General features: G+C 41.7%; 2 protein-coding genes across 5 annotated transcripts; one reads left to right on the top strand and one right to left on the bottom strand.

The window, feature by feature from the left end:
• The first annotated feature begins 959 nt into the window (after positions 1-959).
• asb2a.1 (ankyrin repeat and SOCS box containing 2a, tandem duplicate 1) lies at positions 960-7,872 on the top strand. 4 transcript variants are annotated; one of them, XM_040041320.1, is made up of 9 exons: positions 960-1,315; positions 1,717-1,919; positions 4,912-5,078; positions 5,234-5,389; positions 5,468-5,713; positions 5,800-5,971; positions 6,179-6,782; positions 6,870-7,023; positions 7,156-7,872. In XM_040041320.1, exons 2-9 carry the CDS (start codon positions 1,798-1,800, stop codon positions 7,284-7,286), a joined length of 1,752 nt encoding a protein of 583 aa, XP_039897254.1. In that variant the 5' UTR covers positions 960-1,315; positions 1,717-1,797; the 3' UTR covers positions 7,287-7,872. The 4 variants fall into 4 exon arrangements, with proteins under 4 accessions (XP_039897254.1, XP_039897255.1, XP_039897253.1 ...); XM_040041321.1 differs by having other exon boundaries at positions 960-1,611; XM_040041319.1 differs by having other exon boundaries at positions 960-1,919.
• A 90-nt stretch (positions 7,873-7,962) lies between these two features.
• Positions 7,963-9,014, bottom strand: LOC120739541 (protein FAM181A-like). Its single transcript, XM_040041325.1, has 2 exons — positions 8,899-9,014; positions 7,963-8,808 (listed from the first exon to the last, which is right to left on the bottom strand). Exon 2 carries the CDS (start codon positions 8,751-8,753, stop codon positions 7,980-7,982), a length of 774 nt encoding a protein of 257 aa, XP_039897259.1. The 5' UTR covers positions 8,754-8,808; positions 8,899-9,014; the 3' UTR covers positions 7,963-7,979.
• Between the last annotated feature and the right edge of the window lie 3,730 nt (positions 9,015-12,744).

The following is a 12,744-nucleotide window of genomic DNA, read 5'->3' as shown; positions in this document are numbered from 1 at the left end:
ACCCCCATCACTGTTATAATTGTAGTTACAGCTGAAAAGTCCCTGACAACTCTGCAAGGAAGCTCCATAATAGCTACATCCAACAACTAACAATGTAAACCTAGATTACCATTGACTGCCATATAATTGCCCCCCCTCCCTCGGTTCTGGGGGCTGTTTTTGCCTGGCAGCCATGCTCTGGTCTGGCCTCCTCCGATAAGGTTTGGGAGAAACTCAGGGCTGACAGACTACAGCCCAAGGAAAATACTCAACATTACAATCTAGGGAAGTCACAATAGGCTCTACATACACCCTACATACTTCTATGTGCTGTTTTTTTGTCTCTTTTCCATCTTTCTCCCACTTTCTCTCTCCCTCCTAAGAATCCCGCCATCAGAACTGCTCTATCTGTTTTGTAAAATTGAAATCAAAATGCCCATCAGTACTTAAGTGCATCTACATATGTCACTATGTACATGTATAGCTGTGCATGCATGCATGTTTCTTTCCTGTTTTTGTTTTTCTTCCTCCCTTGAATATGTGTATGTATCTGTATATGTGTGTGTGTAGGTATGTGTGCAGACATGTGTCTTTATTCAGGTGGACTTGTGTGCATTTGTGTGTACACACATATAAATCAGGTTGATTTTGGGTTTACTTTTTATTGCTATCCCTCTTTTATCCTGTCTGTTTCAACTTGTCTTGTTTTACTTGTTCTATGTCCATGTCCTATATGGATGTTGGTTAAAAATAATAATTAATTAATAATTAATTTTTTTAAAAAGAGAAAATGCACTGGTATATCACAGGGAAAGAAAACCTCATGAATGTTATCATAAAAGCTTGAAGAAACTGTCAGAGTCACTGATTTACTGGTACTGAATATGCCTGTTTGTTTCCTGTCCTGACATGTTAGTATGTCGTGACAGGACGGTGCTTTTTTTTGCAGGTGTTTGAGACATACATGTGTTTTCATATGTTTTGGTTTGACTTTGTTGGGGAAAGATCGCAGATTACCCAGGAATTTGCAATAGAGCCCGTTTGCGTGGTTGAAAATAAATATGTCGAAGGACTCGTTCGTCGTCATAAAACTATGAGGCCACTTCCAGTTTCAATAGAGGAAGCACTTTTTAAAAACATTTCGGAAGAAGTAATTGTGAAACAATCTGTTGTCATTCTGCTTGTTCTTCAGACTCATTTTTGCACTTCACACAGTCGCAGCAAGAGGTGACGCATGTTATGACAGAATCCTTCAGACCTTCTGATTAGGATTAGCATATTTGTTCTACAAAGTAACTCATATTTTGTGCATAAGGAGAAAGAACAATGTCATGTGGTGAGTCTATCAAGCTGTTTTTTGGGGGGATTTTTTTCTATCTAATTTAATTCTAATTGTCTCTGTCATTGTTTTGTAAAATTAATCATGCCCTGTAATCTCAGCTTCATGTTTTTTTGTTATCCTCCTGTTGCATAACTCACTAACAACACTACACACACCAGCACCTTCTCTGGAACAGCAGTACCAAGTGGAACATAACACTGCTGAACATGTCCTTAAAAGGCATCCCCCCTCACTGCCTGAGTCGCTGCTCTCTGATTTCTGCCTTTGCAGATTTCAGCTCTTTTATATGAGTTAGGTCACTAATTCACGTGGGATGTGTGTATTATACTGTGCCTGTGATTTTATTGCTGCTGTTGATGTTCTAACTTCTATTTTCCAACTTCTATTGTGAATAGTGTTTACTCATCTATGAAAAAGACAACAGCACTTTTTGAGGTGTTCTGCACTTAAGACTGGACAACAAATCTCCTCCTGTGATGATTGCGGTCCAAAAAGCTGGGTCTCTTTACCAGAGACTAAACAGCGACATCAAAGACAGGCTGGCTGGATGCTCCCTGACTTTCCACACTTCACAAAACACCACAACAAACCTGCTCAGGTAAGAAAAGATGCTATCACTTCTTAACGCTTAACAATTTAACATTATCTTGTCACCAAATACCGCAAATGCTATTCCTAATTGTTTTTCAGTGAAACATTAGAGATAGTTATTCATGACATTTTTGAGCATGGCAGGGCGTGAAATGCCCCCGTGACCTATCAGTATATCTAAATAGCCGTCAAGATGAAAACAAGAGACATGAAAAGAAAAGCGCCGGTCTGTGCTGACTGCCTTAGTGTAGCTTGTTAAAAAAACAGAGTTACTACAAGTTTTCTGATGGTGAAGAGCCTCAATGGGCTATTTTGTGGAGGCTCAATGAAAACAACATTAATTAAAAGGATATATTTGAGTAGTAGGTGGAGGTGAAATCATCACGTTTTATAATTATTTTTCCATACATGTGATGCAAATGTTAAGATGTCTAAACCTTAAAGACACAAATAAAACAGCACCAATAGCATTAATGTTTAGTGCTCACAGGTGGCGTTAAGGAAGTCTTTCTGTCCCTACAAGACTGTTTTTACTGTATGGGGAAGCAACTTGTTAAAACACAAATATTCAGTACACCGAGATTTACTTCCTTGAGAGTCTCTGAAGTTCTGTGGCAAAACCTTTCGCTCTTGTGGAGAAACTGAAACCTGTTAAATGAGATTTAGTGGTTAGACGACACTCACAAACATCGTGCTCAAACATGTGAGTCAAAATAAGCAAATGAGTTCTGAGATGCACTGAGGCCATAAACAAAGGCACTAATCAATATGTGGTGCCTGTAGAATCATAGATGAAAGCTTTATTACACATTGTTTCATATGGTTGGCTGACAAAGTATGAGGCTGAAAAACAAATCAGATGAATAATAACGTGGATTTTATTCATGGACTGGTCACTTTTGAGATTTTTGCTTCAATAGCATATTTTTCTTCAAGCAGGGGAGGAAAGAAAATGTCCAAAATATACATTTGCATCTTTATTTTACTGCATTTTATTGACTGGACATGCAGATCAGTAAGAGTTAAGTAAATATGTAGTCTCTGTGGTTGATTTGGATATTTAATTATTAAATGGCAAATTTTTTTTGTTTGTTTGTTTCCTTTTTGGTTTGGGTGTTTTTTTTTTCCTGGCTCTTTGCAATATATTTTCTCATTTTTGAAGTGATATAAAAAAGATTTTAAAAATCTAGTGATAAAAAAAAACGGCAATAAAAACGGAATTAGTAACACAGTTTTATATCCAACATTCAGCATTCCGTTATGGAAATGTATGCAAACTGATTTAGATTTACATAGATTCATAGCTTCATTTTCATAGTTAAGCATAACATCGCCGTGTGTGTGTGTGTGTGTGTGTGTGTGTGTGTGTGTGTGTGTGTGTGTGTGTGTGTGTGTGTGTGTGTGTGTGTGTGTGTGTGTCAACATCTGACACCAATACACCGCCACTGTGTTTAGCATTTGTTCTCCTCTGTGATAGATCGCCATTCTGACTAAAGATGTTCCCTCAAAGACTTTATCTAAAATCTCCCATAAGTGTATATTTAGGCTGAGAGCTCGTGATACCCAGAGGGCACCCTCATAAGCGGATAAAGATGTTTACTCAGAACTCATTTTGAATTCATTTGCAGTCACCCTTCCCTCCAAGTGGACATGTGAACCCAAACAGCGCCCACAAAATGCCTCCATCCCAAAACATAACAGGGCCACTGGACCCCCTCATTATACGGTCAAGAGTTCTATTTTTCCTCTAATCTGTCACCCATCTTCACATGGTTGAGCAAAAACACCACTTAAAGACACTTGGCTCATCGGTGCCCCCAACAGGACTTAAATTGTAAAAAATCTCGAAGACATAAGAAGGAAAATATGATCTTTGGCATCATTTAATACACTGGTATCTTCTGATAAACAAGCTACCTGAGCTATAACAGTGTCTTCGTCGCTGGAGTGAAGCTATTACGCAGGCCACGCCTCTAGCTGCCATCAAGGACGCAGAGGTCACATCCTCGGTATTTTTCTGGGAATTTAGGGTGGTGGAGGGTTACATTCAACAGATATATGTGTTGACGTTTGGAGTCTGTTTATCAAAAAAAAATATTTTTATTTTTATTTTTTTATTTATGTATTGCTTCCCTTTTTTTTAGTGACATTAGGCCGCCGCCTATCGCTTATAATACAGTCAATGTGCACAGGCTTTTCAAAATGGAGTAGTGATTAATGGTTCGTTGTGGGGGTCTCTGTTTATCTTCTGCAGTTGTCACATATCAGTCTCGTTATCTAACTTGGAAACCAGCCAGTAAAGACGAAAAGAGCTGGCCTTACACTGCATTATCTCCAGGGCTGTTTCTCTTATCTTTAAACGTCCGAGTCTTCTGACATATATGGATAAGTCCGTCATCCTGCCGCCTGACAATACAGTCCCAAAATAATCTGAGAGACCACAGCTGAGCCCCGCTCGGCTCTGCGCGCTGCTCCGCCGACGCCGACGACCTGGGAAGGAAAAAAGCGAAATTTACCTTCAGTAATGACGAAATTCAGCTACTCTGACTATTTGTCTCAGTTCCGTTATGCCGGTAATAAAGCTGTGTCGCGACTGCGAGGGGATAGGAGAGGAGACAATGAGAGCGACGGCGCGTCAGAGCCGGAGTGAGTCTTTTATTGTTGTGTGGACTATTTGAGGCTGCCTGTGTTCGTGTGTGTGTGTGTGTGTGTGTGTGTGTGTGTGTGTGTGTGTGTGTGTGTGTGTGTGTGTGTGTGTGTGTGTTTCAGACTGAGGGTGCTGGTGGCTCTTGTGTGCAACTTCTGCATAAATAGCAAAAATAAAAATCACACATCCTGGATTACTGAGAGCAAAATCAGCTTATTATGATGATAATCACCGAATGTACAGATTTTAGGGTCAGTGCTGCCTTTCCCATAAGGATCTGGTGTCTTTCTAAAAATACACTTGGTTGTATTCAGACTACTTAATGTTTTAGGGGGTTTTCTCTCCTTTCAAGGGATGTTGATCCTGTGGTCTGTGCCATCAAAAGAGGAGATGTGGAAACTGTCAAAAATCTGACAGCCTCTTCTCACTGGGTGCTGAAGGAGAACAATGATGGATGGATACCTTTGCATGATGCTGCCTACTGTGGACAGGATGAGTGCTTGAAGACCCTTTTAAGGGGTAGGTGATTGAAAGTCTCAAAGAATTATCCCAGAAATGTAATTTGTCACCCTTGAATGAATCACATGTTAAGAAAAGAAACGTAAATCTATTGCGGGAGGACTTTTAAAATGTCATGTGTGCTTGTTTTGTTTAACGTGTATTTTCTGTTCTAGCCCTTCCAGGCTCAGTAGACAAGCGCACATTGCAGGAGCAGACGGCCTTGCTGCTCGCGGTGTCTTGTGAACACTTGGCCTGTGTGCAGTGTCTTTTGGAAGCAGGTGCTGACCCTGACATCAGCAGCAAGAGCAAAGAAACACCTTTGTACAAAGGTACAGCTGTGGGCTAAGAATTTCTTACAACAGCTTATATGAAGCCAGGCTGACTCGTGTCTTTTTGTGTCCGTCCAGCATGCGAGCTTGAGAACATAGACATGGTGAACCTTCTTCTCTCTTATGGGGCCACTGTGAACCAGCGGTGTGCCCAGGGCTGGACAGCCCTTCATGAGGCTGTATCGAGAAACAACACAGAGATCTGTGAGATACTGTTAAGAGCTGGGGCTATAATTAATCCATCTAATACCTACACCATCGCTCCACTGGTTGTAGCAGCTCAGCAAGGACAGATGAGGACACTGTGTTACCTTATTGAGAAAGGTACAAAAAAATTCCAGGTTTTCATGTTTATGATTTCAATGAAATTATGTCATAAAAGAATGATGATTGTTTTTTGTTTATTTTAGGTGCAGATGTCAACACGCAGACATGCGATGGGGTTACGGCGCTGCATGAAGCGAGTAAAAATGGCCACATGGAAATTGCGGCCCTTCTGTTGACTAAAAATGCAGATGCCAACAAACCGACAAGCTCAGGACTGCTGCCTTTGCACATCGCTGCCCAGTATGGACATGACAAGTAAGTTCAAATACTAACACTTGCAAAATTGATGAAATTATAATAATAATTTAAAAAAAATGATTAGTGTGTAAAATTTGTATTCATATCCTAAACTTATTGTTAAAATATGCAATGGAGCGGATGTTGTAAGTGGCGCTGTAAGCTCTAACTTCTCTGTATTTGTTGTGTTAACTTTACATTAACATCCTTTTGCTTTGTTTTCAGGATTGTATCTCTGCTCGTCTCGGTGACAAGTCGAGCCATGCTCCGGCACAGTTGGATCAGCCCCCTCCACCTGGCAGCAGAGCACAACAGACACACTGTAGCAGCTGTGCTACTGAAGACAGGTGCAGATGTAAACGCCACACTGCCCCACAGCCACTCCATCAAGTATGCCGATCGACGCACTACGGCCCTCTACTTTGCTATTGCTAACGGCAGCACCGAAACAGCAGAGGTGTTGCTTAATGCCGGTGCTAGTCTAAGCCTGGATCCAGTCAGCCCTCTGCTGATGGCTGTGCGTCAGGGTTGTGTCAGCACTGTGTCTTTACTGCTAGAAAGAGGAGCTGATGTAAATGCAAGCATCCCAACATGTACTACCACATTCCCAGCTCTTGTTGCACTTTGTCAGAATAATCTGCCTCTACTCAAGTGCCTTCTGGACAATGGCTGTGATGCGCTCTCCTGTTTTACGTGTGCTTATGGCAGTGCCCCTCACCCAGCTGCAGGACAATCCGATATAATAACTGCTGGCAGTAATGGATATGCTTTGCAGAATGGCAGCATGCTTCCTCTAAATTGCAATGAGCCTTCAGAGAGGATAACACAGGTATGCAAAAAGAGCAAAAAGTTGGTCATAACAAAAATATGCATGTTCTTTTTCAATAATGTAAATTTATATGATTTTCTTCTTTAGTTCTGCGAGTGGATCTCAACGCCAGTAATGAGTAAATGGGCAGGGCCAATTATAGACTTGCTGCTAGAGTATGTTGGCCATGTTCAGCTGTGCAGCAAGCTCACTGAACTGCTGGACAGCCGTGAAGAATGGCACGTTGTCAAGAGGAAGTTGTGTAAGTATCAGATGGAAACATGTCTCTTTCACTCTTTTCTTTCATGTCCTCACACGTCCGTTGAATGCAAATGTGGTCCACAAGGAAGCAAGCGACAAGCCTCTTTATCTTTCCTTTTTGTCTTGTCTTTAGTGTCACCATGTCCACTGCTGCACCTCTGTAGATTAAAGATTCGGACCCAGATGGGGGGACACAGACTGAGATCCATCACAAGCGTACCTCTGCCAAACAGACTGATTAGATACCTGAGCCACGTTGACTGACTTTAAAATGAACCTCACGCAATATAGTCCTCAGAGATAAGACTATATTTATCTTCTTGTGGTTCTTTTTTTAGTCGTGTCTGATATCTTGAATGTGTAAATGTTCCTCTCAAAGAAATTTTATGTGTATAAATATCTATTTATAATATATGTGAAGTGACAATAAGCCTCTTTAATCTGTCCTTCAAAATGTGTGTGTGTTTGTGTGTGTGTTTTCCCTTTGGAGAAAGCTTTAGCAAAAGGTAAAAATGATCTTGTGTCCAAAGGAGTTTTTAAGGGAAGTTGAATCATTTATTTAAAAATAAAAGTCATTGTTTCAAATGTGCCTATCAAACATTACTTTGACAAAGAAAGGCGATTCTCATACTTAAAAGAGGAAACTAAAACAGGATGTTTGGATTCATTCTATGACTTTTTTTGACTTAAAAAAGAACAATCATCCTCTGTAGACACCTAAAAGTAGAAACCTTTTTACCTTACTGTCAATTTTCAGGCATAAGACTGGCATGAAAGTGAAGATGATGAAATTATTCAGTGCAATTTAGTCCTTTAGATTTAAAAGACAAAAATAGATGAAGCATTTCAATAAGTGCTGGAGGAAGTATCTCGATTTAAAATGCTGAAAGAGAAACGCTGAAAGTCATTAGTCCTATTTACACGCGTTTTGTGTGATGGGTTCATTTAGTGAGTTAATTAAATGAATCCAAACACACTGAAGATTGGTGACTGAGCGGTGGGCTTGGTCGGTATGGGTTTGACAACAACGTGCGTGTGAATTTTCTGTCCATAAGGATGCTCGGATCTCTCCGTCTCAGTCCCTGCTGCTTTGCTCCACAATCCCAGGGGCGGATGAGGGACAAAAATGTGATTGTGAAGGATCTGGTGTCCGTGGTACTGGAAAGGGCAACAGCCGCACACACTCACGCAGTGGTGAGAGGTCACGTCCAGTTTCAGCGTCTCTTTATCCGCCGAGCTGCGCCGGCTGCACGCAGATATTGCGGTCTTTGCATCATCATCACAACTTCGTTTCCTCTTTTCATTCTCAGTTCCCTCCGATGTGCCTGCATGGCTCCTTTTCATTCCTAAATATGAGTGCTCCCTCTTGGTTGGGGTCAACTTAGGTTCCTCCCAAAATGAGGCCGGTAGCTGGCGTTTCCTCATAGGCACCTGCTCCACAGAGCTCCCCAGTTGATCCACATCCTGCGCACCAGAGCTGGCCTTTTCTGCCACACTCTGATGGACAGACCCCATCGGTTTGGCGCACCTATACTCCGCAGACCTGTGTGTGTGGCATCTTGGGACTCTGGAGTATTTTTGAGAGAAGCGCTTCAGTTGTTTCTGGAGATATTTCCGGTGATCCACGGAGCGCCTGCACGGAGCGGACTTATCTAGGGCCGCCTTGATGTCGCTGGATGCCAAATTTACAAAATTTAGTAAAGTTTTGACCTCACTGTCTGCATTTGCCATATTGTATCGAGGGTTTGTTCAGTCCATGTTAAAATATGCAATCCACCGTCAGGATCTAAAGAGAAATGAGAAACACACGAGTCACGCAATCAAGCCTCAAATGAGCGGGATGCTGGATATTAGAGATTAGTAACCTTTTACTCACCACTGCTGGATCAGTCCGGATTCTCTCAGTCTAACCTCAGACTTCTCCCAGGCTGCAGTATAGGAGCACTTCAACAAGTTGAATGAATATAAACTCCTTGTAGTTATGGTGCTTCCCTTGAACCAATCAGCGACCCCAGGCCTCTTACAATGCACCCCAATCAGCCTCCAAGCGCCCTGGTATCAAATTCTTCACCATCGCAAATTGTTGTCATGGAGATCTGGAGGGGGGAAAGCCGCTGAGGGGATGCAATATTTCTCCTACAAGATGATTTCTGCTCCGAAAATGGTAAATGTGCGTTTAAAAAACTAGTGCGAATTCTTGTCGAGCATGCGTGCATTATAACCTGACATCAGAGCGGTTAAAGTTGAGTTTCTAACACATAAGCCCGTTATTCCCTCCCCAAGAGTGATGTCAGCTGTAGGATTTGGTGAGGGGTGGTGGGATCTGAAGAGTGCATAACCATGGAAAGGGTCTTGAAGGCTCAAGAATCTTGTCTTTCTGTTTGCCCCCTCAATCGAGCGACACAAAGGCTGAATTACTCATTCAAACCTCGCGGGACAAAGGGAAAGGAGCTGGATAGCACTCCTGCATTTGTAGTCAAACATTTAGAGACTTAAATCGAGTCGTCATGAAGGAGAAAGAGTCGGACAAAGCCCATAGAATTGCCATCAGCAAACATTTTCCTGTGTCATATTATGGGGTCTCCATGGCTCCCTCTGGCCCGCGGACAATAGCACAAGTTTGCACACTCGAATACTGTCACCCTGCCAACGGCAACAAGGGCCCAAAACAGGACAATCCCCAGAGAAAGCATGGGCTCGGCGGGGAAGGTTGCAATAGAGGAGGGAAATGGGACTTGTGAAATGCTAATTGAGCTTCATCCCCTTATTGAAGTGGAAAAAGAGTACCTATCGTTCCACTGAGCCGCGGCAGCAGTGGAATGAGATGTGAGGGAACTGTTTGTCTGGTAACACCTCATGCCTCAAATCCTGACACAGTCCTATGCTATGGAGCCAGGAGAGAATTTTTTAACTATCCGCAGTCTATATCGAGGCTACAGACCGTTTACTCGGTTAGCTGCGGGCCACATGATTAATTGCCTCATTCACCAACCCCAAACCCCTTAGTTTGGGGTTGTGTGAGGAGAGCCCTGCTGCAGGTCTATGTGTGCATCGGCCGGTCTATCTTTTTAACGGCGCATCCCTCTTGTTCTGAAGAGGCAGTGGGTCTCTATTGTCCTCATCTCTTCTTCCTCCCTTCACCTCTCTGTTCAGCTGAAAAGGCCAATTAACAATGCGGTCCCCCCTCCCCATGGCCTGTCACCCCACTCCTGTGCTTTTGAAGGGAGGAAGAATGAGAAAGAGAAAGAGGAAGCATAGTGGCATCCATAAATACTGGGTGGTGGCTGAATTTATTTATTTATTTATTATTTACAGAAGTTCTGAGTGGGAGGAAAACGAACCTCTTGGCACATTTATGTTCACTTTATACAGTTTATATGGGTGCAAAAGGTGTGGCATCAGTGTGTCTGCTGTCCATCATAGAAAAACAGAAACAAAGAGGTCGTTTTAACTCCTGCCAAAGATATACACCTAATTTGTATGTATTTGCTGCGCATGCAAACAAACCCAGAAAAAAACCTGCAGCCAAGACATGTTATGTGCCTCTGTAACAAACTACAGAGCCATCATCATCTTTGCCATTTTTGCCTAAACCCAATAAGAAGAAGCCCAGAGCTCTAATACGTCTGTAATCTTGCTACCTCCATTGTGGAAGCTGCCCATCCCACATCCATTAGTGAAACTTATGGTAAGTACCTTACCTCTTGCCTTTGCTCAAAAATAACTACAATAAGATGACACTGTTTGATCTGCAAGGGAGAAAAAAGTGTAAAAGCAGCACAAAGCAAAGATCAGGCACAGAGACGGGGAAATTAAAAATAAAACTGTACCCATATAACACAGCAGAATTTGCAAAATCATAAAGATTACATTTTTCTTTAACAGGGAATAGGAGCTACAGCTAAATGTAGAAGTACCAGTAGATACGGTCATTCATGTCCATGTGTGTGTCTAGAAAACTAGAAGCTTTTTCTTTTTAAGATGTATCTATTTTCCCTTACTAAAGAGTTAGGAAAAAGCCACGCGCAGATGTAAAATAAGTAGTACACTGAAAAATACTGTCCAATAAGTCATCAACTGTATTCTGATATTCCTCAGAATTTATTTATCTTAAACATCATTCCAGTGGTATTGGAGTTGTTTTATCACAGTACAGGCTAATTTAAATAACAAACCTAAGCTTAATATCTCCACCAGCTCCAATAATAATGTGTCAATAAGCAACATAACCTCTGTTTAAAGCCATGTGTTGCCAGGTTTTTCCACTAGATGGCAATCTACCTTCACTATGACGCAGCCCAGCATGAATACAGCACACATCTAACGTTATACCTGCACACTGATATAACACAAGGACAAGTAATACAAGAAAACTACGAATAATACAAATAAAACCCGTTTAAGCTTATTTGATATAAACGTTTTCCTTCAATGACAGAGGGCTTGTGATTTTTGTCTTCTTATTTTTTCTTGTTCTGATAAAAACATTATGTTGGGGTGCTCTTTGTTTAATACAGAGAGGCAGATTAAGTATCTTGGCAGGATGATAAGACTGAAAGACCACAGTAATTACATAGAGGTTTTCTTATCTGAGTTTTAAAGGCCTATGATGTATGTTGTGGCAAATTGCTGCTTGTTGGAATGAGGTGAGGTAGCAGGAAGGAAACAGGAGGATGTAGTGCTTTTCTCTTGTCAGATAATCAATATTGGGACAGACTGTAGGGGAGATGGATGGACTGAACTGCTAGGCAGACCATATGCCAAATACAGGCTGGTTTTATCCTCCAAAAACTCTGAAAAATCTCTGCACTGCACTGCATTTTCAAATACAGCCTGACAGCAGCTATGGATTTTCCACTCTAAAAGTAATTCACGGCCCTTTGCATGAGCTCACTTCTTTATTGCCCGTGAAGAGCTTTTTTCATAGGCACGACATGTGATAAATGCTCGGCTGCAACAACAAGGCTTTAAGGCTAGATGCTGAATCCACTGATCTTAATCCAAAGTTGTTTAAATACTCGGCTTAGATGTTATTTGGTATGAACAGGCTTTGACACAATTGGCTGTCACTTCTGTTATTTTAAACTGCAGGCAGTTCTCCCAAGCAAAAGACAAGTCACATGGGCGCCACGGTAGATTGGAGATTTATGAAACATGAATTAGCTATGAAAATCACACACAGGCTGTGAGGCAGGTTTGTGCACTGCACGAGCAAAGAAAGTGTCCTGCAAAATTGACACATCAGGTTCAAACATGTTCTTAGCGAGCTCTTAGCAAGACAGTAGTGGGCTTCAGAGGTGATTTTTAAAGAGTTGCAAAGATCTCTTGAGATAGCAAGAAGATGTGTGGGGATTATTCAAGTACTACAAAATGGTTTGTCACATAATGAGGTCTTTAAAATGTGAGACAGGCCTCCTTTAAACAGCTGAACATCCTGAGGGGTGAGAGGTTTGACCAGGCTACAGTCATTACATCATCTTCCAGCTCTGAAACTCTGATCAAGTAGGTAATGCATCAGCACTAGAGAACCAGCTGATCAATAAATCATTTAATGTGGTTAAAAAATGTATTAGCTCTGGCTCCCTAGTGACACCAAGAAGAACACTTTGGATTTTATTCCTTACCTGTCAATCAGCTGTTACAACAAGTGAATGTCACGTTGGCTTTCTAGTACCGACTGAGGGCTCTGAGGTAATTTCATAACTGTCCCTAGTGAAGACCA

The sequence above is a fragment of the Simochromis diagramma genome, unplaced genomic scaffold (assembly GCF_900408965.1).
Source record: "Simochromis diagramma unplaced genomic scaffold, fSimDia1.1 OVJJ01000304.1, whole genome shotgun sequence".
Lineage (NCBI taxonomy): Eukaryota > Metazoa > Chordata > Actinopteri > Cichliformes > Cichlidae > Simochromis > Simochromis diagramma.
The sequence above is the reverse complement of the archived record's forward strand: the minus strand, read 5'-3'. Positions and strand labels throughout refer to the sequence as shown.

Coding starts and splice junctions, on each gene's coding strand:
- asb2a.1 (XM_040041320.1), top strand. CDS start 1,798: ATGATTGCGGTCCAAAAAGCTGGGTCTCTTTACCAGAGACTAAACAGC. Junction 5,079..5,233: donor CTTGAAGACCCTTTTAAGGG/GTAGGTGATTGA, acceptor TTTCTGTTCTAG/CCCTTCCAGGCTCAGTAGAC. Junction 5,714..5,799: donor GTGTTACCTTATTGAGAAAG/GTACAAAAAAAT, acceptor TGTTTATTTTAG/GTGCAGATGTCAACACGCAG.
- LOC120739541 (XM_040041325.1), bottom strand. CDS start 8,753: ATGGCAAATGCAGACAGTGAGGTCAAAACTTTACTAAATTTTGTAAAT.